The following is a 26265-nucleotide window of genomic DNA, read 5'->3' as shown; positions in this document are numbered from 1 at the left end:
TTTTGAGTATTTCTTGATTAATTCATGTAGTTCTTATAAAATAATCCCACAACAAAAAGCATCTGAAACACACTCTTTTTGTGCCCAGGAAACATTTCTTTCTGCAGTTTTCAATCCATTTAAAAAGAGTCAGAAAAGCATTCAAAAAACAGTTTTACTCCACACATTCAGTCAGGAGGGTGCCTCTGTTAAACTAGAACTATAGCTGCTGCTGCTGCTGGCACTCGTGTCTGCAAAGTTCAACTCTTTTAATTTCCCTTGAACTATGTCTATCTGTTAATTAAAAACTCCACACTATTATTTGAAAACTTCCCCTGCGGACAGATATCTTTAATATGACAGCAGATACTTTGTCCTTATTGAGAGTATTACATCTTTCAATATTAGTCATAGGGTTGAAAAACATGGCAGAGGAAGCAGTGCTTACTTTGTCATCCAGTTCCTGTTTGAGTAGTTGGTGCTTTCTCTGGAGGAGTGCATGTGCCTCGTCTTTTGTGCTCAGCTGAGCTGCCAGCTTATCACATTCATCCTTCATCCTGTCCAAGTTGATGCGCAGTGCCCTACACAGCTCCTTGTCTGATGCTGCCTCTGCCTGGTAGAGGATTTGTTTCAGAAATGATAAACAGGAAATCATTTCAGATGAGAATTGATCATTTATTTGCTGAAAAAAATGCAGTTTATATTTATATGGTGCAGCTTTGTGAATCACAACCACAGCAAGCTAAATTTGCAAAAGACAACAAATAAAGCATCTTTAACCATGTCTGGCAGGTATAGGTAAGGATGATGTGATTTTCTGAACAAATGGAGAGCATTCAGGGCCAAGAAACTGGGCTAGGGATGCAGGATATTGGCATGACTTCGGTATAGGCAGATAATAGCCTTACAAGTACAGTGCTGTGAAAAACTATTTTCCCCCTTCCTCATTTCTTGTTTTTTGCCTATTTTTCACATTTCAATATTTCAGTTCAGCAAACAAATTTTGATATTAGACAAAGTCAACCTCAGTACATACAAAATGCTGTAAATGACTATTTAATTCTTTAAGGGAAAAAGCCATCAAACCTACCTACACCTACAGCAGTGATAAAAAATTATTCAGCCCCCATTGCAAATCGGTTTATTTGGAATCTTATCCCGTTCCTCATGTGCAACTGCCTCTAGTTCAGTAATTTTCTTGGGTCTGCATGCTGCAACTTCCTTCTTCAAGTTAGGCGACTATATGGCCATTATATAATCTTCCAGGACTTCTTCTACAACAAAGCCCTGGTGGAATTTGAAGTATGCTTAGGATCATTGTCCTGTTGGAAGGTCCAATGACACCAAAGTTTTAGTTTCCTCACAGATGGCATGACGTTTCCTCCTAGGGTTTCCTGATACTTCAGTGAATCCATTTTGCCTTCCACACACTGCAGGTTTCCATTGCCAGAGGATGCAAAGCAGCCCCAGAGCATCACCGAGCCACCATCATGCTTAGATGTGAGCAGTGTTCTTTTCAGTATATGCTTCATTCCTCTTCCTCCGGACATACCACTAATCTAACCTGCCAAAAAGTTCCAGTTCTGTTTCCTCGCTCTACAGAAAAGAATCCCAAAACCTCTGTGGGTTATTTATATGACTTTGAGCATATTGGGTTGACTTTCTTCTGTTTTTCAGTCAGTAGTGGTGCAGGTCTTGGCGTTTTGGCATGGAAACCTCAGTCCCTGTTGCCACCAAGTTTTGCTTGAGGTCTTATGCAATCACTCCAGTGTTGACACAACCTGCCTTCTCAGATATCTGGTTGTAACCATTGACAGCTTCCTTTTTCTGCCCTGTCAAGGTACTGTAACCAACCTCTAACTTTAAACTAGCGAACTATGCTTCTGATGGTGTCTCTAGGAGCATTCAGTGCCTTTGCTGTCTTTTTGTATCCCATTCTTTGTTTGTGAAGGGCATTAATCTTCTCTTGACTTTTTGGACCATTCCTTTGACTCTGCCATATTTCCAACACGCAGTCAAACATGACACTCTGGAAGGGCCTTGCACTTAAGGTATTTCATGTGTTCCAGCTTATCAAACCTGCTGCAACAAATGGAGTCCTTGATTAGTAGTATCAGCTGTGCATGAAACAACATGGGTTTTACATATTAAAGCTGTTGTGAGGGATTCGGTTCAGGGGTTTAATAATTTTGAGACTGGAGAAGTCATTACATGTTGCATTTTCAGTTGAATTTGGGAAAAACAATTTAATTATGAGTTGTGTTTAGCTATTTCAATTCCTTTTGTTTTATTTGTTCATTGCAACAGCTAAAAGTCTGTAAATTTACAAAACTGACCTGATTTGCAATGGGGGTTGAATAATTTTGACTGCAACTATAGGTGAAAAAATCATTCCCCACTTGGCTGTCCACACAGAGACGAAACGGTAAGCATTTACAGATTTGTTCACTCTGGGACCCAGTTTCAAAATGTAGTGTTTACGGCCTCCCAAAATCCCATTTCTGTGTGGATGAAACGCTGATACAACAAAAACTTTTGCATATCCTCCTGAATTTGTCTCTGTGTGGGTGGGGCCTAACATTTGACAAAAACATCTTGATGATGATTCCCGAGACTTTTGGGAAATATTTTCTTGACTGATCAGACAGAAGTTGAACTTTTTGGAACGTGTGTCCCCTTAAATCTGGAGTGAAACTAACTAATCATTTCATTAAAACAAAACATCATACCAACAGTCAAACATGGTGGTGGTAGTGTGATGGTCTGGGGCTTCTTTGCTGCTTCAGGACCTGGACCACTTCCTGCAATTACTTTTTCACATAGGGCTAGGTAGGTTTGGATGTTTTTTTTTCCTTTATTAAATTAAATCATCATTTAAAAACTGCATTTTGTATTTAATCAAGTTATCTTTGTCTAATATTAAAGTTAGTTTGATTATCTGAAACATTTAAGTCTGACATATATGCAATGACAATAGAAAATGAGGATGCTTTCAGATGCACTACAACCACCATCGGGTGTTACCACATCAAAACTAAGCACCATTAAAAATAATGGAGGCCAGTTAGGCAGTGATGAGAGGGAAAATAACTGCAAGATCGGAACACTTAAAGAAACTTAGGCAAGAAAAATTTAACAAACTAGAACAAGAATTATACAACCTAAAAAGGAAAAATAAACACAATGTTAATGCTGACACTACTCAAAAAATTACATAAATTAAACGCCAAATAAATGAACTATTCACTAAAAATACAGAAGAAATTGTTATTCATGAAACAGCGATACTATGAAGTTGGGGGCAGGTCTACAAAAATTTTGGCTTAAAAACTAAAGAAACTCCAAACATAGAGTAATAATCAGAATTAAAGATCCAATTAATAAACAAGTAAAGCACAAAATCCAAGATATTTAAGGCTGTTTTTAATCTTACTATAGAAATCAATACACTGAAAAGACCAGTAAAGGAGATTCAGATGCAGACCCACTCCTAAATTCCCTGAAACTTCCTGTAATCTCAGATGAACAAAATACAGCAATATTGACTAAAGTAACACTCAAAGAGCTGGAAAACGCAATATAAAGACTTAAGACAAACAAATCTCCAGGATCTGATGGATTTAGTGCTGAATGGTACAAAACCTTCAAAGATACAGTGCTTAACAGATTTATTAGACCACCTGTCATATTTGTCTGAAAGACCATCCAGCATCATGAAGTGCTTTAATCCAGACTCTTTCAATTTCAGTGAGCTCTCCACATTTTACCATTTTGAACAGGAATGAGGAATTTCAAACTGAATTCACCTTTTTATACCAAAATTTGAGCCGGCTTACTGGGCTTCTCTGAGAAGTCAGAAATGAATCAAGCATAACATTCAACCACTAAAACTTTTTTTCTGTTCAGGAATGCAAGTAAATAACTATAATTTGACATATTAATCAAGAAATAATTATGTGCTTTACTATTTTTTCAGTTTTTTTGTAAATCAGTAAATTTGAAAATTCATGTATAACAATAAATATACTTCAGAGTTGAAATATCATTTGGGTTAAAGAGCTTCTACATATTGGTGTATTAACTATTGCAGAAACACAAAAAATGATTTTGTAATTACCAATGCTGTTAATTTAGGGCAGCTGTGGCATAAGCCTTACTTTGGGTGGTGGTCTAATTCATTTGTTAAGCACTGTATGTAAGCCTATATATATTTATCTTTATTTGGTGTGCGTTTTGTGAAAATGTCCCGAGGGCTGAGGACTTACATCTGATTATCTATTTATTGTTGTTGTTATTATTATTATTATTATTATTATTGTGTTGCATACATCTTTTTGGATTGGTTGGTTTTGTTTTTCTGGAAAAAAAAAGGAACAGGAAGTCTTGTGGCAAAGTTGTGATGTGGAACGTTCTGGCTCTGTTCTTAATAAGAATCTAAATAACAAGAAAATAATGGAGGAACATTTTGTTTAAATTAACATAAACATCCGCCTTGTATACGTAAATGAGTTTGGAAAATTGGCATATAAGGTATCAGCAAAAATTCAATATCCTGCATCCCTTGTAAATCCCTTTGACAACACTTTAAAATCATGCTTGGAATCTATACCTAAATCTGTCTGAGACTCGCAAAGGTAAGCCTAAAAGCGTAAAGATTAGCCTCTGATCTTAAATGATCACATCATTGAACTCAAGATGCAGTGAAGTGAAAAAAACAACGACTGACGACTTGGAGTAATGGGAGTGACACATACAAAGGAAAAAAAGAGAAAAAGCAGAACTGCTGGAAGTGAGAAGGAAAAAAAACAGATGGAGAATGCAAAATTAGAACTGGAGGGAGGCAGAAAGAGAGGGATTAAGGCAGAGAGAGACAGAGCAAAGGAAGATAGAGTGGAGGAGAAATCACGAGTGAGAGGACAAGGACAAGAAATCAGAATATTTTAAGATTTTTCTGACAGCTGACTGTATCAAAACTGTAATACAGGCTTCCGGCGATGCTATGTGAATATTGGGTGGGCTTCTTAGGGACATCTGCAGTACCCGTAGGCTACTACTTAAAAACATTCTAGCAAATGCCCTTGTCCTCACCGTGCTCGGAAATGGCACCATTACAATGAGCTATGTCAGATATTAATGCCATTCAGCACAGCTAATGGGCTAAACTCAACCGTATCAGGGAGGACCATGCCCCTTAAGAAACAATGTACCCATAAGGGCTCATCATTGGAGATACTGAAGGGAGGAACGGGGAGTAGGGCGCTTAGAGAATAAGTCAAGTGGAGTCCCCTATCTGGAGCACTCCTTGATGAGACTTCTGAGGTCTGATATCAGGGGTTTTAAATATTCACGCTTTGAGCTTGGGAATGGCCAATGAGGATCCACGGGGCACCACACACCATTAAGAGCTCAGCTATCCTCAATTCACCCACACTCAGAGGACACAGGCGCGGCCGATGAAGAAAATTAGTCTAAATGAGAGTTTTGTCTGTGCCTCGCTGAGTCGGAAATATGCCAGATGTTTAGTGGCTGAGGCATGTTACCCCGTGCTGGATTTGAAGCCTGTGCCAATAATAGTGAAAATGTCAATTAGAGTGCGGTACTCTGTGATCCATGCCTGTGTGCGAGGAAAACCTGATTTTTTTTTTGCTTGGTTTATGACCTTGACATCTCTAAAGATTTGACTAATTTGTCACATCTGATACATAAACTAGGAGTGTTAAAGGAGCCTGTAGGTACATTTAAGGAACAGTTTGACATTTCTGGACACATTTGCTTTCTTACGGTGCTCTACTAAATGATTTATATCTCCTCATGTCTGTGTGATGAATATGTAGCTAAAGGCAGCGCCCGTTTAGCATCACTTTGCATGGAAAGTAGAGGAAAAATGCTAATATGGCTCTGCCCAACAGAAACAAAATCCTGGTGTTAAAATACTCTGGCTTTAAGGATGTCAACTTTTAGGCAAGAGTACAAAAAAAGCATCAAGTGGCCACAATATATAAAAATAACCAACACATTTCAACTTTAACATGGGTGATAAAGTCAGGATTACTGTGCAAAGCTGAGATGCAGTTAGACCTGCTATCAGTAATGCTTTAACTCTACCGCTGTGAATTAGGGCTGCAACAAATGATGATTTCAATCATTGATGAATCGAATGATTATTTTTCTTGCTTAATCGATGAATCGGATGTTTCCTGGGGGGGTGGGGTCCCTTATTTAAAAATTTAACATGGATATTATATCCATGTTAAATTCTCCCCCAAATCAACAATCCTCTCTCTGAGATCTGCAGGCAGTTCCTTTGACCTCTTGGCTTGGTTTTTGCTCTGATATGCACTGCCACTGGTGAGGCCTTCTACAGAGAGGTGTGTGCCTTTCCAAATCATGTCCAGTCAATTTAATTGACCACATGTGGACTCCAGTCAAGATGTAGAAACATTCAAGTGTTTTTGCAAAGGGTCTGAATAGTTATGTTAATGTTATTATTTCAGGGGTTTTTTACCTTTCATAATTGCAAAAAATTCTAACATTCTGTTTTCACTTTGTCAGTATGAGGAACAAAGTGTAGATTAATAAAAGAAAAAAATTATAAAATAAATTTAAAATACTATAGCATCTGGCTGAAACATGACAATACTGAAGAAGTGAAGGGGGTCTAAATACTTTCTTAATGCACTGTAAATCTGCTGTTCTAAATGTTTTACACAATATTTTTCTTCAACATGCTTCTCCTGAATCACAAATTAATCCAAAAAGCATCTTTTCAGTACTACAATGGACTCATTCAGTGTAAGAACAGCTGATAGCTAACTTAAGCTACTTCAAACAAACATTATGTTCACAAGCTAAGTGAAATCATAAAACAAATTGTAGTCACATTCTGCATTTATATGGAATACCAAAAGCTGAAATGCACTGCAAAACACTGCTTAAGGTGTAAATAGATGTGAAATTTGCTTAAAAGCTGTAGGTATAATAAGCTGCACTGCCTGACAATCTGAAAGCTTGATGTACATTCTGAAAAAGGCTTGTTGTAAAGAGCTTGAAAGTAGATTAAACTAAACAAGAGAAAGGTGTTTATGTCTTCAAAAGAGGTAAACTTAAGTATGAAAAATAAAACAACATGAATGACAAATTAGAAATAGATGTACAAAGAAACAGGTAGACAGAAGCATAAATAACTGTAAAAGCCTATAAATAGGGACAGTTGAATATGAAGAACAGAGAAAAATCTCAAAACACAGGTTTTAATGTACTGAGTAGGAATGGGTGATATCTTATCGTTTGTGATCTACCGCGAAAAAAACTTTCCACAATGAGAAAACGGCATTCAACGATAATAACAAGAAACTGTGGTTGATGATGCAGGTGTCTGCGACCGTCACGCACACATATGTGATCAACTGCATTCATAACTCACATGCAGAAGCATAACAAACGGAAAGCGGAGTTGAAACAGAATGAGTTTGTTGTTAAACGAGGAGCTACCTCCGTTATCTGGAAATGGTTTGGTTAGAGGAAATCAGACGTACAGCAGACAACGGTAATTTGCAGTGTGCTTTATTTTACGACCCCTTATTCCTCCGTTTCACAGCGGCACTAGTTATGCACAGCCCCACTGTTTACACGAGGAAAGACAGAGCAAGAAGAGACTTATCTCTGTAAAAACAAATGTGGTGGAGCCTGGCAGCTCTGATCCACTGAAGGAACCTCCAAACTTAAAAGAGGATATCAGACTGCATTTTGGATTTAAACACAACAAAGACAGAGGCAAACTGGACAAAAGAGGCCATATCTAGAATTGGCCACATGGAGGTAAAACAGTGATGTAAATACTTCTAGTTTAGGGTCAATTTTTAATGCAAGCCCTGATATTTTTAATAATGTGCCAAGTTGGAACATTCTTTGTACTATTTCCAACTAAATTTCTCTTCTTAACTAAAATATCCCTACATGAATCGATATCTATTTATATTTTTATATATAGATATATTTATATATCTATATTTATATGTAGCTGGTGTAGTTAAGCAGCCCATTTGATACATTTTACCTAGCCAAAAAAGTTGTGTTGAATGGTGGTCTTTTGTATTGTGATTTATATTGTCATCGCAATAAATACAGCAAAACATCGTGATAAATTTTTTAGTCCATATCACCCATCCATAGTACTGAGTTCACTTAAAATTGAACACAGAACAAATGTCATTAACAACTGCTCTATAATAAAAGCAGAGGATGAAGATGATGATCATGATGATGATCATGATGAACATGATCATCATGATGATGATTATTACGATGGTGAACATTTAACAATAAAGATGTTGATGAAAATAAAAAGGAGAGGAGAGAGAACAGCTGTAAATTTTAGATGAAGTCTCTAGGTTGAGGTTTGCATGAGTAGCAGGGCTCTGCAGAACCTCCCCATCTGATTACATCGTTAAAATATTTAAATAGAGTTAAATTATTCAAAAAGTAAAGAAGTTAAGAATGTTGAAAGTTATTGACAGTGGCAGAGAAACTCAAAAAGAGCTCGGAGTGCAAGCCAGGTGTACACCGTGTGATTTCAGGCAGATTCTGCCCTGATTATTGAACGGTTCATCTCCTTTGAAAAATTTCAGCCTGGCTGTGTATCATTTGTTGAGCAGTGCACAGGAGGAAATGACAGCTGATCACAGTCTGATCAGCTGCTTCTATCTAGTATTTCAGACATTCTTGATATTTTGGTTGCATGACTGCACACAGTCCCACGGACTGACCAGCGCCATGAGCCGTTTCCCTGACTTCAGGGCTTTTTTTCCTGATGAGCCCACACAAACTGTTCGATTCAGCAGTAGGCATATCTGTTTTATGTGTCATGCATCAGAAATTCAAAGAAAGCCACACAGTCCAGGACAGTGCAATCAGAGGTGGGAAAAGAAAGATTTTAAAGACTTTTGAAAGAAAACTAGTGAGAGATATGTCCAAAGACCTCAGAACTGCTAAGATACTAGTGAATGACTTAGCCAAGTCAGGAATTGTAGTCTCAAAGAAGAAAATCACTAGAGCCCTGGAATGGACTGAGAGGTTGCAGACCAGGAAAACTTCACTACTGCAGGAGACACTTTGAGAACCTGGAGAAAGATTCTGATACAGGAAGTGTGTCCTTTGGTCAGATGAAACCAAACTACAGCTCTTTGGCCAAAGAGATGGCACTTACATTTGGAAAAAGAAGGGAGAGGCGTATCACTGTCCCCACAGATAAACACGGCAGTGGGAGAATAATGCTGTGGGGATGCTTCAGTGCATCTGGGAATCTTGTGAAGGTGGAAGAATTCATGAAGAAAAAAGGATATGTAGCAAAACTGGGTCTGGGTCATCGCATTGTCTTCCACAAACACCAAAAACATTCATCACTCCTGGTGAAGAAATACCTCCTGCACAAAGCCCTAAACTGAATCCCATTGAGAATCTGTGGGGTGAACTGAAGACCAAGGTCCATGCCAGAAGACCATCAAAACCAGACGACCCTCAGAGACTGACCAAAGAAGAATGGGCTGGGATTCCTCAGAAGACATGTCAGAGACTTGTTGAAAACTATAACAAACGACTGCAGGCTGTTATCCAGCAAAAAGGAGACACAACTGACTATTAGCATCAGGGGCGCAAATAATATAGACCCTGGTAGTTTTTGGATTTGTGAAATAATTTTGTGAGAAAAGCAAAATAATTTTAGCACGTAAGGTAAAACTAGGACGTTTGGAAAAGCTTCGTTAAAAATTCCTTTCCCTGTTTTTTTAGAAAGTGAAATTTTTTTAGGGGGGCTAATAATTTTGTCCTCATTTGTAAAAGGGTAAAACAGTTTTTTAGATTTATGTGCATTTTTGTTTATTTATATCACACATTTTGGCAGCTATCAAACCCTTTCGGGGCCGTTGTCAAACTCTAAATGCCCCAAACACAGGAACATCCACCTGTAAGCATATCTAAAGCAAATGCTGACTGAGTTTTAGTCTCTGTTCAATCTACAGCAATAAGTGTTGATATGACAACTTAATTTCTTGTACCAGTTGCAAGACTAACAATACAGACTTCAGGAATTCAGTGATCATAGATTTTGGCCAAGTCAGCTCTTTAAAGTGCTTTTTCAAAACTAAGCTGACCAGTTGTCAGCTTAAGCCACAAACCTTACAGAAAAGAGCTGTATCAATCAGAGAGTAAGGTTTCCCAATATGACAAACTCACACGGTCAGTGTATATTTATGCATGAGTAGTCCTGCAGAAAAGGGCTTACCTTAACCTCCTTTAGGTGTGTTTGCATTTCATCACGCTCCTGTTGGCAGAGCTTGAGCACGTCCTGCACTTCTCTGTCCTTGTTTGTCCTGCTGTCTTCCATCATCTTCTTCACATTGTCCAGTTCTTTCTGATGCATTCCTCTCTGAAGCTGCAGCTGCTGTCCTAGGGCCGACCGCTCCTCCTGTGTTGCTGTCAGTTTGGCCTGTAGGTCCAAAGCATTCTGTTGGAGCTCCTTCTTGGTGCTCTCTCCCTCTGCCAACCGCTGGGCAAGCTGTGCATGGGCTGAGGTCATCTGCTTCAGGGCAGCCTGGAGCTCAGCATGTGCGTCCTGGTCTCTCTGACAACGGCGGGCTTGTGTGTCGGCTCGTTCTTCCAGCTTCTGGTTTTCTTCTTTCAGTCTGGTCTGGATGACAGTCTGCCGCTGAATCTCTTCCTCCAGGGCAGCTGAGGCCTCCCTCACCTGGGCCAGAGAAAGCTGTTAGGTGATGATCAGAGCTGGGTTTTTTCACTTTAACAGCCTTTCAAAGTAAAAATGGAAATTTTGTGTGCCAAAAGAATTTTTGCAAAAATTTTGAACATGGCAAATAACAAACTGGGATTTTAGTGCCAGTATTGTATTGGCCTGAGCATAATACAGAGTTTTTCCTCTTGACAACTATTATCAAACTCTAATGTGTTCGCAACAATAGACAAAGATCTCTCTCCATATAGCTTCTGTACCTTATGACAACTGTCATTTACAGTTTTAGTTCAAGCTGAGACAGAGTGATCATCCAGACCACAGTGACTCAAAAGTTGGTGAAGTTAAAGGACCACTGAGAAGGAGTTGTGATACAGATTATAAAATTAGGGTTTCAGAAGATCAACAAATTAGTGGGCAATCTGCACAGCTTTCTATCCTGAAGCAGAGAGAGATGTTTGCTGTCAAGTCTCTCTTTAAAGGGATATTTCAGTATTTTTGAAGTTGAGTCATATGAAGTACCTTGCAGTTGAAATGGCATTAGCCTTTATTTTGGATTTGCCAGGACTCTAGGCTATACAACATAACAGATGAGTACAGTTTCTCCCCAGAATTCTATAAGTTTCTTGTAAAAAAATAGGCCACAAAACAACGTTGGTTCAAATGTACGCACTTCCAAAAACATTTTTGAAGCATTTTATATTATACCCAGAAAGCCTCTGTGCTTTTGTCACAATTTTGCAATGCACAAGCACGTAACTGGTGACGAAAGCCTCCATTCCAAAATAGTGAGAAAAGGACAGAGGCTTTCTGAGTACAAATGCCTCAAAAGTTTTCAGTAGTGCCAGCCAACATTGTTTTGTGGCCCATTTATACCCAAAACATGCTGAATTACATAGAAAAACTATACCCATCTGTTATGCTGTATAGCCTGGCCTCCAAGGTATTCCTAACATTGTTGTCTTTCCAGTGTTTATCCTCTGTGTCTATTCTGCGTGTCTTTGAAATTCTTTTAATCTGCCTTTCTTTTAATTTTGTTTATTCAATGCAATTTTTTAAGCAATTTAAAATCTTAAGTGTTTGAGTACATCCATAAATACACTGGTCCTGACTGATGCCCGCAGCAAATTCCAAAAATAAAATGAAATATGGCCCACATTAGAACATGAAGCTTGTGCTTGACTATACTGTACTTTAGAGTTTCAGCACAAGGCCGTGGTACCATGTTAATTCTGTAAACAAACACTTTGGATAAAGGACAGAGACTTTTGAATGGCAGCTTCAGCTTTCATATCATGTCAGATAAAACTGAAGTTATTTTCTCCTACTGTCAGCATGAACTGAGTTACCAGGAGTTCGTCTTAAATAGCCCGTACCACTCGTTAGCCGAGCACGCCGCTAATGCAGAGAGCCGCCCCCTCCATGCTGGGTTTGTGTACTATGGAGACGCTCTGACAACACCGTAAGCAGGGATGAACACGCTATCTGGAATACCGGGCATTTTCCGGTGTGCCGACGCACTTTTGGGCCAGCATGATTTATTCATTTATTTATATCTGCTATGAACCGGCAATACAGCTGCGCTGACCCTTTATACTGACTGTTGACTGGTCCGATCACGTCTCCTTAAGGTCTGTTTACTCCCTGCTCCCATCCACACGCAGCTCCTGCTTGAAAGTGAAAGAATTCGGAAAAAAACAAAACTACTAAGATGATCGGTTGGAGCTGTAAATAAACTCCAAATTAAAAAAATAAATAAATTAAAAAAAAGTCAATCCAGACGCTGCAAAAGTGTCAAAGACTCTGCAGTTCCTACAGGAGACGGTCTGACGCTGGTGAATATACAGCTGCATCATGGGTAGGAGGAGACAGAGCAGCAGAGGCTGGTGTGTGACAGGGGAGCAGAGGTTAGAGGTGAGCCTGAGAATGAATGAGCTCTGTAGAGCATCATAATATAAGCTAAAAGGCATTATTAGACTGTGGGTCTCCTTTATTTAGGAAGAAAAAAATGGTTTTAGCTCTTCTATGATCTGGAGAATGAAAAGATAGTCAAGTCCTCTTACAACACCTTAAAGGTTCTCAACTGAGACTTCTTTTACTTTGTGTGTTCATGAGTTTTGAAAAGCGGCTTCACATGTGTGTTTATTGACATCATTCCAGTAAATTTACTGGACTGATGACAGTAATTTCTTACTGTCAGCATTTATTTTAAATCTGGGCATTTTTTAGTTTGAAAGTAAAAATATGATAAATAATAGCAGACATTTTTTAAGTAATAACTTGCTTTTTCTCTTGAGTAGGGCAGATGTGTCCACCTAACTCACGTCTGACCACATCAGAACAGTGAAACACCATTAGATGTGTCTGTGCCTTACTGCTGAGCTCTCAGCAGAGACTTGACTTCTCCCAGTGATCTGTTGTGTAATTAAAGGGATGTAAAAGGATGTTTATGTGAGCCTTTATTTCCCTCATGTGAGGCTGAAATTCTCTGCTTTAGTGTGAAGGATCAGGAATGATCTTTGAGTGATTTAAACTTCACTGACCATGCTCTTTATGTACATGTGTGATGATGAGATCTGTTGTTCAGTGTTAAGCTGCTGAGAACAGAGGATTTAACTTCTAGAAGTCTAAAGTTTGACTCTACATTGTGGTATTATTCAGTAATGTTACATTAAGGTCAGTATCTCCATCTGTTGTGGCTTGAGTTTACCATGTTATGCTCTCAGCATATTTTTGAAGCCTTCAGTGTCTTTGAGCACAGACTAGAGAATTATCTGGACTTTAACTGTTGTTGTTTTGGGTTGTTGACGTGAACAAACATTTGCATAAAGAAAGCATTTTTGTCCATTTGTATTGATAAGGGTATTTTAAATCTTGAGAAATAGTACTGTAAGGTACATTTAGAATAGACAAAAAAAAAGTGTGATTAATTTGCGATTAATCTCGAGTTAACTGTGGAATTTGTGAGATTAATCACGATTAAAAATTTTAACAACAGAAAAAACTGTCAAGGTGCCTTCACAGCACGATTAATCCATAGTCTGGACATGGAGGCGTGAGGATCTCCTGCTCTAACCGCAGCTGAGAGGGACTAATGCGCGAGGAGTGGGCTGCCTGTCAGTGCTTTGGGACGGGGAGGGGCCCACGGCAACGCCTGCTGCTCAAGAGGCACTACAAAGATAATTTCATGTCAGAGTCTTCAAAAGTCTCCAATAACACCAGACAAAGTCGCTAGATTTGTTGCCAGTCGCTTTTTTGAAAAAGAGTCGCTAGAGGGGTCTGAAAACTTGCTAAATATAGCGACAAAGTCGCTAAGTTGGCAACACTGCAAGGAGGTACAGCTACGGTAACAATCAGCTATCCACCTCAGCGCGTTGTGAATGACGTCATGACTAATGCACTTACGTGACCAAAGATCATCTCGGCCTTACTCTGCCAGGGAACCAGCCGATACCAGCATTGTTCTCCAGTAACAAAAAAATGAATTTTTTGCTGGTAAAAAACATAACTCACCACAGTAGTGAGTGGTCTTAAAAATTTACCAGCCAGAGACTCGTTATTGGCGAGTGGAGACACGCAGCAGCATGAACCAGTTTTCTTGTAGTACATGGGGCATTCTGTTGCACTGTACAGCCCTGTGTTTAGTTATGTAGTGTTTGCTGGTGTTTCAGGCAGCCGCTTCCACATGCTTGCCTGTGTTGTTTGGTAGGGGTTGGCGGGTTTTAGTAAGAGATAAACGAGCTGTGCCACATAATAGTGATCCCTCCCAGAATATTCTCCCCTAATATATGTTCCTGTTTCTCACAAAAACAGCATTTCAGTCAATCTAAGTCCATCTTCATTTTATTTTGTGTTTAATAGTAGATTCCATTCATTGGCCAGCTCTGCAATTCCATCTGCAATTCTGTTAATGTGGAAATCATAGGGCCGTATTTAAAGGTGTGTGCTGTGGTGGTGGTGGGTGGCTTTGTAACAGCTATAAAAAAAACTTCAGAGGATATAACTGCTTTTAATCATGACAAAACCTGTAACTTTCTTTAGAGGGTGCAATTTCAGCATCAAACCAAAAAAATAATGACTTCAGAATGACTAACAGAATGACTACTTACAGCAGCAACAGCTGAAAAGGCCACTGAAACTGGTCCTTATAAATCCTCTTGCATAAGGCTGTATGGATTCTAATTTTATGAATTATAAAGAACACTACTGTACACTGATTTCTCAATGAAACCTGAACCACAGTTCTCAAAGTTTAGGACAGAAAAAGTCGTCTGTTGTCCCTGGTGATTTCAGACACCTTTCTATTTCTGGGTATTTGACCCCCTACCTCCCGCATTTCCTGCTCCAGTGACAACTGGCGCTGGCGGGTCTCGGACAGTTCCATGTCCTTGCGGTGGAGTTCTTCATCGCGCTGGGCCAAACGGCCTAGAGTTTCAGCAAGCTCCCTGCGGGCCGCCTCCGTCTGCTGGCTCAGCGCCTTGAGCTGGGCCTGAGAGCTCTCCTTTTCTCTGGCTGCCTGGAGGGAGAGAGAGAGAGAGAGAGAGAGAGAGAGTGAGTTAGTAGAGAGAGACACAGAAGAGGAAATGAAGAATGACAAATGAAGAGGAGGCAGGAGATGGTGTAAAAAAGGAGCTGTAACAATAATGATGAGAGGAAGAAAAAGAGTGACAGAGAGACAGAGGGAGAGAAACATATGCAGAACCAGCTCTCGCACTGATAGCAAAATGCTGGCACTCAGCTCCCTGATAAGGGACAATGGTCAGGTCTGTTCAAGGCAGATTGCTTCTAATACTCTGGCTTTGACTGGAATTTGCAAAGACTTTGCTGTAGCTCAGAACCTAATCATTTAATTGAGCACTTGATTCTCTCCCCTAATTCATTAAGGGGGCAGAAATGATTTTGTAATTAATTCGTGTCACGTTGAGTATGCCAGGTGGGAGTGGGTCTGTCTCTGTGTGTGTTAGGAGGGAGGCTGCAGACTGTGAGTTTGGAGGTGACTCACTCAGTTCAAATGAATGAAAATGACAGGGACCTGACTTTTAAGCTTATTATAATAGTACTCTTTTAATGATTCTAATAAGAATAACTGCTGTAACATACCTTGCAAAGGAACTTCTTACCTCTATAATTGGTTACATTGTTATAAAGTTCTTTCAGAACACATTATTCTGAAGTATGACATGAAAACCTCCATTCCATTAATATCAATTAAAGCAGTGGTTCAACTGTACAGTGTAAAGACTGCAGAAGTATCTCATTGTTTTGTTTAGGTGTTTGTGTTTATCTTGGGGTTCTCCATATCATAGTGTAACAAAGAGGGGATGTCTGCTGCATAGTAACACCAAAAGCAACAACTATTATAATTCTAACACTTTAGAAGATTTTTGTGGGAACATTTTCTCACAATACTTTCAAATATGGTGCGTATAGCTGTAGAAAGATGTGAAAACCTGGTTTGTTTCCACCATCCTCTCATTGATGTCAGTGTTGAAGAACTACAGGGAGAGTTTGGCGGAGAGAAATTTTGTTTTCTTGCTGCCTTAGGCGTGCCTACAAATCATTCCACTATTGGAATGGGGAAATACATTTCAGTACAGGCATTATTGATTACCTTTTAGAACACACTGTCAAAGCAGCAAAGCATGATCCAAAGTCCACTGCAAAGAAAACCCAACCAAAATAGTCAGCTGTTGTGAACAGTGATGCCAGCTGGCGAGCCAATCACTGGGCCAACAGCAGCACACAGATTGTTGGAGACAGGCTTGGTGGGAGCCAGTGAGTAGAGCTGACTCTTACTTTAGCTGAAGGTACAAAACAGTGCCAGCTGATAACTTCTCAATAAACTCCACTATTATCCAACTATGTCTGTTTCACTTTTGTTGGATTCTTTGCAAGGACTTAGAACTTTTGCTTTGTTCAAAGAGGAGCCAAAATAACTATTGGCAACAGAAACAAGAAAGCAGTCGACTACTGAGCAGTTTTGATTGGTATCTTGGCACAGACAAACCGCCAGTTACACTGTAATGTACAAAAAACAGCTATAACAAATAGCACAAGTTTGTTTATAAAGTTATTCCTTCCTAGGTCCAGTGCATTTGTGTTTGCAAAGTAAAACACAAATAATCTGATTTGCCAACTGCCAGTGAGTTGTAGAGACTGCATTTTGTTATTGTGGAAAGATGGCTGACATTAAAGTCTCTGTAAAGTGATAAAAAAAATATGTATTTCAGGTTTGTTAGTGACAGATGACTGTGATATTAACCACTAGGCCAAAATTTCAGTCTTTAAACATCTCAAAGTATGTAAAATTAAGTTTCAAACTAATGAAAAATGAGGCAGTAATATCTGCTCTATGATAATCTAGGTGTGTCCATTTAATGCATTGAAGCCTTGTCAGCTTAAGACAAAGACAATCCTCTATTAAAATTTTAAAAAAGCTAAGACCTGAATGGACAACTCATCTTTCTGCTTTACTGGACCTTTAATCTTTAGGTTTAAACCACCAGAGCCACTGTCAAATTCAGGTCATGGCAGGATGGTTTAGGGCTAAAAAGTCTGAGTTTAATTTTTTTGACTGAGGCTTCCCAATTAGGGATGGGTGTTTGGAAGAAACCTGCCAACAAACAAAAACAAAAACAAAAAACAATAACAAAAACAGGTAATTAATGAGTGTGTTTCTCAATGATTTATTTATTTTCACCCTTCGAAAGCCTAGGGCTCTTAAACATAAACAAGGCGTGGTCCCATTCACAATGTCATGATGGTAGATATTGTTGTGCAATGCAGAGTAAGATGTGTTTAGTCTCTTTATTAAATGCCAACATCAGATCGACTAAATTCCCTGTGATCGACCAAATTCTTAATGACTAATTAATCGAACATCGACTAATTGTTCCCATTGGGAATTGTTCCCTATTCCCAATATTTCATTTCCTAAGAGTAATGTGATGGTTTGTTTCTCGTTCATGGGATTTTTTAGTTGCTGCTGAATGCACTCCATTTCCAAATGTTGCTCCTTAAAATTAAAGACCTCATTGACATAAGAAGCTGAGATTTTTATTATGACAAATTCAGCAGAAATACAATGTGTCCATCTTCAGACAATTCACTAAATTTTTACATTATGATAGCAGAGAGCAGGGAATAAAACAGCTGTTTTAAGAGAGACACTGACACAGTTCACTTATTTTAGTCATGCAGTACTGAGGACAAGCTATATGTTGATTTAAACACGTTTAGGAGGCAAAGATGTTAGTTTCTGCGGCACCTGGTTTGAGTGACTAAAAGACAAGCACACCAGAACTAGGCCTATACCCTGACATTACTGTCTACTATGGCCAGAGAATGGCTGCCTGGCTCTGAGTCAGAGCAGGAGAGGCAGTCTGGGATTAAACTTACTACTAATCACCCTATTATTTACAAACCTATCACCATGGTTTTTTGCCTTTATCAGAGAAATAGGCCACCTGCTGCCCTAAAGAGATTTAACACTTGAGCTACTGCACAATAAATCTGTCTCAACAATGACAGTACCCCACACTCACTGATTTTCTGTGTTTTTGTCATCATGATAATGTGTATTATTTAGTTGTTTAAGGGTGCACAAGGGTAATTCATGACTAAATCCCCCTTGCCATCACTATCATAGGGTGGCAGACCAATTTCACAGCAAATAAACACAAAAATGCTTTGCTAACTCAATCTTGTTCTAACTAAGATGTCTGTAGAGAATAATAGATTTTACATGGATAAATTTAGCTCCTACAAAAATGGAATTCTTGTGTATTTGCTCATATATCTAGTGCTTATGTGCACAACTTATGGAGGGAACAGGAGTGTTTATGGGCTGAAATATCCATGTGAAAAGTTAAAAAGGGAGATGTATTCACTTCCAGAATTCCTAGCATGAATATGAATATTCCTCTTGAAAAAATATTTGTTGACAGCAGATGCCCTTATTTCCAAAATTTCCAGCATTAATATGAATATTCTATATGAATAAATATTTTTTGTTCAAAACAAGACTTCCATTTCCCATGTTACATTTATCTGCTTGCAACCACCTACAAACAGCTGTCTGTGATTTGCTGAACTGACTGGCAGGAAAGTTTCAAGCTGTGATGGCTCAGTTCAGACAACTGCAACCATCCCTAGCAATGTTCTACAATGGAATCTTTGGTCTGAACTTGGCTTAAGAAAGAACTTGAACCCCATTCCTATGCTGGATCCATCTAAGCTGGATCTACCTTTGCATTTAGAAGTACACAGACTTTATCCAAAATTAGAAATTAAGGCCTTGTCCACATGGAGACAAAAACAATATTTTTCAGTTTTGTATTGAAAAAGTTTTCCGTCAACACGGCATTTTATGAAGAAATGTCTGTGTAGGCATGAAACCATACAAAGTGACTGAAAGCGTTGTATTTTATATGCCAGGCATGTAAGTGGCGCTGTAACGCCGCAACAGAAATGCACCAGATACAGAGCAGAAGATTATGGGGCAAGCGCACCCAAAACTTTCTCCTGGCTGCCCTTCTGGTTGTACTCTACAGTGGATCTAATAACATGTGGCATATGCTGCTCTCCACAGCCATTTGTTGCTCATGGTGGAAGATAAGAAGCAGAAGATTTTGCTGTCAGAATCATAAAAGCTCAGTAGCTTTAGCAGCACAAACACAATCATGTAATCTGCCATTGTTATTGTTGTCTGCTGGAATCGCAAATGTTAAGTTAAATGCGCTATGACATAAAAGATGTGTTTGGTTGTGCACGCCGAAATGAAACAGGTGGCGTATACAAATTCGTTCACACCTGGTTTCAAAAAGTAGTGTTTCAGGCTCCCAAAACACCAGTTCTGTGTGGATGAAACACCGATGCGACAAAATACTTTTGCAGATACCCCTTAACTCGTTTCCATGTGGACAGCCCCTCAGCATGGCTGGTGCAACCCTTGTTACACTTGTGCAAATAATGCATCTTTGTTAACTGACCTGGGAAGCTTTGTCAGTATTAAATACAGCCTGGGCCCTCTCGTCCTCTAGCTCCTTCTGCAGCCTCCTGCACTTTGCCCTCCACTGCTGCACGGCCTCTTTGGCTCTGGTCTTTAGTTCATCTCTGCTCCTTGTTGTCTCCTGGAGTAAGGCCTCTGTTTCTCTCCTTTCTGCCTGCCTTTGGTTCTGAGATGTAGAGTGAGTTAGTTAACAAACAAAACAGTTTCATTTGTTATAAACTGAATCCACATGTTTTTAAACCACAAGGTGTATCCTTTTGTCTTGCAGACATAAATCTGTGGATTATTAGGACTACATAGTAAGTTATTCAAGTCTTAACAGTATTTTTTCAAACCCACACACACTATGATTCCAAACTGAACTGTCATTATAAAAAGTGCCTGTCGTTGTTCCAAGCCTTTGAATTAAATTACCTGTGATGAATTAGAGTGAGATGCAATAACCAGTAATAAAAATACCTGTATATCCCTCAACTGTTCAAGCATTCGTAGCTGCTGTTGCTCCCGCCGCGCCAGGTCTGATGATAATTCCTGGTGCAGAGAACAAAGAAAGGTCAAGGTCGTGTATGTGTCGCTTACACTGCTAATGGGAGAAAAAAGACAGAAAGGAGAGAGTGAAAGAGACTGAGGAGCGTGGAGGTATGTTTTTGGACAATGGAGGAAAAGGAAGTGAAAGACAGCCGGATGAAGTTTAAAGATGGAAGCAGAAAGAAAAAACAGATAACAGACTTTTAGAAAAAGGGCAGGTGTAGCAAACAAAGACGAGGACAAAAGGTAAAGACAGAAATGTCAAAGAAGGTTGAGACTGTGTTCACAAGCTGCCTGCAATTGGATTATCTGCAAGGCTGGTCTGAAAACGCAGTCTGAAAGGAGAGTTACACAGGATTAACTTCATATCCACAACAAAATCACAATTGCTTTGAAGTTTCGAGTTTGATTGAAGTCTCAAGAAGGGCATGTGAGGTGAGCCTGATGCAGTATGGGTATTTCTACTGAATAAGGCTGTCAGTTAGCAGTAATTAGACATAGACTGATTAGTCATATGCCTATTACACTCTATATAAATTCAGTCACTGGGAAATTGAATCTTCCAGCCTTTTTCCTCATTATACTTCATTTTTGCTCATTTACCGTTAAAAAAGAAACATTTCCGACGTCTATTTTGATCTTGACATAAAAACCGTAAGAGGTGCCCCAGGTGATACACGCAAACACCGGATTCATCTCTTAACACCTACTCGGCAAAGAGGGAAGCGTGGGAGTTTAAAAACCAGTCAGTGAAAGAAACATCAGAGATTAGAGAAATGTGCCAATGCTTAAAGTGCAGCTATTTCTACTAACATTTTATTGATACCCACCAGAGTCTTGAATTCCCCTGTTAAACAAGAGAATTTTGCTAGTTTTTCTTGTCTTTTTTTATGTCTAGTTACATTGATGGAAGTGACACGTCGCATCAGTTTCAGCGACATAAATGACTGCTGGTTGATTTCTCATTTCCCATTCCAGCTGTCGCCTCATCTCACAATTTTGAGAAGATAGAGTGTTGTGGAGTTGGCAGAGGATGCAACCACAGATGAGAGGGGGAGGACAAACTGAAATAACCATGATCAGTGTGAAGATGGAAAAAGAGAAAAGTCAAAGGGTCATTTTCAGATAAGAGATACTCACTGTCTTATCCATTTAACCTTAACAGTGTACTGGAAACAAATCAACAAGATGACAAATGCAAAGATGATTTTTTAATACATACCTCCACCTGTAAGCTCAGTTGGACTCTCTCCTTCTCTTTGCGGTCCAGAGCCCTTTTCAGTTCTTCAACCTCAACCTCACGGAGGACTGAGGCCTTGCTCAGCTGGAGTCGCAGCTCTGCTACTTCCTTTTCCAAGCTCAGACGATCTATACTCATGAACAAATAACAGAAAATTTTAAAAGGATGGAAATCTATTTGTGAAGAGAAGAAAGTACATAACAACTGTACAGTACAAACTTGGCTAAACTTCGGTGGAGTATTTTTTCTACTTCCTTTAGATAGAGTTGAGAATATTGCCTGGATTGTTGTGGGCATAAGCCTGGCCTTGTTTCCCAGCCAAGATGGTACTCTGAGATTGAGGTAATCACTGAACACCAATGATGTCCAGAGAGAGTTCTTAATAGAACTGCAAAGCAAGGTTTTCAAAATGTACAATACTTTGGTGCCTCTCAATGTCACAAGTTTAAAAGCAATGCAATGTCAGTAACCTTAAAGATCAATAGACTTAGTAGTACTTAATCAAAGGGAAAAACTACAGATTTTCAGTCTAAACGATAACCAAAAGCAGCCCAAAGAGATACAGAGAGAAAACTGTCTAAACTGCACATATACGTTGGTAGTTCTGTGGTTCTAAAATCAAAAAGAATGTTTGGTTGAATGTTTTTTCTGCTTTTTTTTCATAAAGAAAGACATTTAATTCTGGGTGCCTAATTTTGATGTTTTATAAAACACAAATTAAAATTGAATAACATAAATAGCTGATTTAATACCAGAGCAACAAAAAAGTTTACCTCCAGGACATGCGAAAGAGTTTCATTTAGTTACTTCCAACTTCAAACCTGCAATTTTGGCAGCTGTTTTAAATTTAGTCTAAGTTGTTAAGTTAAAATGATTTTTAGTTTTAGTCACATTTCAGTCCTTTCTTTGAAAGTTTTTGTCCAGTTTTAATTGGCAAAATCTCAAAAACATTTTTGATGTTTAAGTTGATAAAACCTACTTTTACCCAAAACAATTATTTTCTTTGAATTAACTTTATTGGTCATAATGTGAAATTAATATAAATGTAAAATAAACAATTGCATTACTATAAAAACTATCAAAAAATACAGACATATCATGAATGCTCTAAATCCAGTCTCTCCTTGTGTTATTCAAGATTATGCAAACAGTAGAGAAATATCACTGATTTTGAAGGTCCAACAGTCCAGCACTAACATTTTAGTGTCCTTGAAAAAACTAAACTTAGTTTTTGTCAGTTTTCATCACCAAAGATCTTTTTTTAGCTAGTCTTAGTCTGGTCTTCCTCATGGAAAAAGTTAGCTGACAAACATTTTTAGTCATGGTTTTGGTCAAAGAAATTAACACAAATCAACACAAATTAACACATTAACTTGTCTGTCACATCTTTACGGACCAATCAGAGCAACAAAACTTGTGACGTTGTAGGTGTGCGCCGCTACTGAGGAGTAAACTCCATAGAGAACTGCATAACCAAACTATGGCGAACTCATTGCTGTTCTTTGTTCTTCTTTTAACAAAGAAATGTCGTCAAGCTCTGACAAAACTGACGCTATAGCAGCATCCACGTTAATCTCTTCTGCTATAATTGCACCAGCAGCTTGTTGCTGCTTGCTTAAGTCACATCTCCTTATCTTGTACTGTTTTGACTTCTATCAAATTTGGTAAATTTAGCAATGTCTTGTACTATAACTGATACCCTTGTTTCACTGAAATCACTCATTGAAATTAAAACAAACCTTAGATTACCCAGAAGAAAACATACTTTTCTTGATTTTTTGTACAAACATTGTTTTACTGACCAGGCATTAGTTCTGCCTATGATCAAACAGTATGCATTAAAGATCATATCTTTTTCCTGAGATGTATGTAATAGCAACAAACAAGAAAAAGGAAAACATTTCCCATTGATCACGTGAAATAACCAGCCATTTAAACTGGCTTACAAATGACAACCCATTAATGTCAGTTGGAGGTCTGCAGGAAAGTCGATTCCCTGCCAGTTTATATCTTTAATGACAGGCATGCCTACTGTTGTAGTGGTGATATTAGACTCTGGCAGTTTATAAAGGAAAAACTACCTCAAACTCTCACTGTGCGAGTTTGGACAATCGCGCAACCAAAACATCAAACATGCCAGAAATCCATCAGACCAGCAGGGAGCAGCTGATCAGTAAAAATAATCTCTGAACTGGCTTGAAATCGCACAGTGTACGCCAGATTTTATAGTAACAAAAAGAAAAACAATTCAGATTTTCCACAAAATAATTGACCCAAGGTAAAATACGTCCTCTGAATTATTAAAAATCCAAAAGAAGTGTATAAATTGATTATGCTCTGTCTTTATTTAATGTTTTTTTTTTATCTTATATCTTTTTATCAGCATTAGTGTTTGTGTTGTGATGTGAAGTTCACAGTCCACAGTTCAAGATATGAAGCAAAACTTTTAGGGAGCAGATGGCATTGCTGTCTTTTTCCTCTACTTTTTTACTGTACGCAACAGACACTAATGTTAGGTGTGCATCTTTACAAAATGCTTAAGTGACTTTGGGAAACTTGATTGCAGACAAAAGACAAAAGACTGAGAGTAACCAGTGGTGAAGTGTCTGAGACAGATGGCAGAAAAGAGATATACACTGCAGGCAGGAAGGGGTGAGACTTAAGCTGAAGAAGGAAGAAGATAACCTCTTATTTCTTTGTAATGCTGCCTTGCTGGTAACTAGTAGCGCTCACTCTCTTTGCCCAATCTTGATGCCGATCATCCACTGCTGTTCTCTCTTTCAGCTGAGGCTTTTGGTTGAAAATATGACAGTATATCTGTTTTTTCAGACTTTTGTTACATCTTCTGTACAATCAATTCTAAAAATTATAGACAATATACTGTTTAACAAGTGTTACCAAAAAGTATCAAAAATTCAGAAAAACTGAATCTGTATTGTTGAAAAGAAATCAAGAGAATTACCAAAACCTCAGGTTAGTCTTGCCAAACCATGCAGTGGAACTGAGGCGAAATAGCCCTGTAGAGGAGAGACAATTCTAAAATATTTTATACCTGCTTACTCTAAAAATTGTTTACTTCTTTACAGACAATGTTGGAGGCATATATGCATGACTCCCTGTCTATCTCTTCACTTTGTCACTTGGGGGCAAACCAAGAGGTGTTGGTTGTGAACAGAATATGAATGAAGTGAGAAAAATACCATAAAAAAGATGCTCATGTCTGTATGGTGCAATGGTGCTTATTACTAAACAAGGGTTGAGGATCAGTTAAAAATATATTCAACATGAACTGACTGTAGAACTTGACCTTTTTCTAAGGGTGTCATCAATGTCAAACTCTCACTGCCTCCAGGGTTGTTGAAAGAAAACCAGAAAACAGAAAATAAGAGTTTCAATACTTTTTCACTAGATTCTTCACTCAATTTTTTCTCTTTTTGAGATCACATATTTGACATCATATCCCAGCTCTCCATCTGTGCTATAGTCCAATCAATTCTCTGGTCTCTCCAGTACTCCACTAGTTTTTTTCTTGGCTGCAGCAGGGCCTGTAGCTCATCTCAAAGTTCTTTCTCCCCACAGCATGCCCTGTATTCTCCCATTCTTCTACCGTTAAAGGTAATTTGATCCATAATCGGCAAAGCGAGTGTGCTGTCTGGAGATTTTCTTCAGGCAGACATTGATAGATAAAAATATCAAGAAATAGCACCAGCTTTTCTACAGTTACAGAGCTGGCAGAGCAAACTTTTAACCCGTCCATTTGACCTGCATCCAAATCCTCTGTGCTGTCTCTTCAGCTGTTTATCTGAAACTGTATTCAGTACCTGAGGCTCCCTGTCCACCTCTTCCCTCCTCCCTGTCAGTGTGGCTGCCATGTGGCTGAGCAACTGGCTGAAACGTCTCCAGCCGGGCCCTCTGCAGCTCATTCCTTTCCTTTCTTGTCCTCAGCAGTTCACAGCGCATATCCTCCACCTAGGGGATCATCAGCCAAGTAAGCAGACACAGAGAAAGACATCAGACTGTTTGAGGGCAGGCAGAATGGCACTGAAGTACTCTTGAAAGGGGCTGTACTGATTATTGCTTTGTCTCTTGAGGTTTATCATACATCTAAATACACAATTGGGTACAACTTAAAAAGACAAAAACAAACCTGTTGAACAAGGGACTCTCTACTCCCCTCAGACATTTCAAGTTGCCTCCTGGTTCTTTCCAGCTCCTGATCCATCTGGAAAGAGCACAATAATAAATATCGAGTAAACAAGCTTTGCAAAAGCTATTGAGGAACTTTGCTCATGCCTTGTCTGGTGTTTTTGTGTGTTCAAGGATGGGAGTTTTCAATCAAAAATACACAAGTACAGTCATGGGCAAAAGTATTGGCACCCCTGGATTTTTTCCAGAAAATACACCATTTCTCCCAGAAATTGCTGCAATTACAAATGTTTTCGGTATACACGTTTATTTCATTTATGTGCATTGGAACAACACAGAAAAGCAGAAAAAAAAGCCAAAATTGACATAATTTTACACAAAACTCAAAAAATGGGCTGGACAAAACTGTTGGTACCCTCAACTTCATATTTGGTTGCACACCCTTGGGAAAAAATAACTGAAACCAATCTCTTCCTTTAACCATCAACAAGCCTCTTACAACTCTCAACTGGAATTTTGGACCACTCTTCTTTTGCAAACTCCTCCAGGTCTCTCAGATTTGAAGGGTTCCTTCTTGCAACAGCAGTTTTGAGATCTCTCCATAGGCGTTCAAGGGGATTT

The 26265-nt window shown here is 38.8% G+C and overlaps 1 protein-coding gene across 3 annotated transcripts in view; it reads right to left on the bottom strand.

Annotated features, from left to right (window-relative positions):
- The window catches only part of LOC121521870 (centrosomal protein of 128 kDa), a 95157-nt gene that overhangs the window by 52959 nt on the left and 15933 nt on the right, over nt 1-26265 (bottom strand). For 2 of the 3 annotated variants that reach the window (XR_005992896.1, XM_041806047.1), the window contains exons 9-16: nt 25646-25720; nt 25320-25467; nt 21481-21626; nt 20190-20261; nt 19711-19896; nt 15048-15236; nt 10259-10720; nt 428-592 (exon numbers count right to left, since the gene is read on the bottom strand). Coding sequence is in view for 2 of the 3 variants with exons in the window: in XM_041806047.1 (XP_041661981.1) it covers nt 428-592; nt 10259-10720; nt 15048-15236; nt 19711-19896; nt 20190-20261; nt 21481-21626; nt 25320-25467; nt 25646-25720 (1443 nt within the window). In the remaining variant the exon portion in view is untranslated. The remainder of the gene's footprint in view (nt 1-427; nt 593-10258; nt 10721-15047; nt 15237-19710; nt 19897-20189; nt 20262-21480; nt 21627-25319; nt 25468-25645; nt 25721-26265) is intronic. The other variant, XM_041806048.1, reaches the window with a different exon arrangement.

Source organism: Cheilinus undulatus, linkage group 14 (assembly GCF_018320785.1).
Source record: "Cheilinus undulatus linkage group 14, ASM1832078v1, whole genome shotgun sequence".
NCBI classification, from domain to species: Eukaryota; Metazoa; Chordata; class Actinopteri; order Labriformes; family Labridae; genus Cheilinus; species Cheilinus undulatus.
The sequence above is the reverse complement of the archived record's forward strand: the minus strand, read 5'-3'. Positions and strand labels throughout refer to the sequence as shown.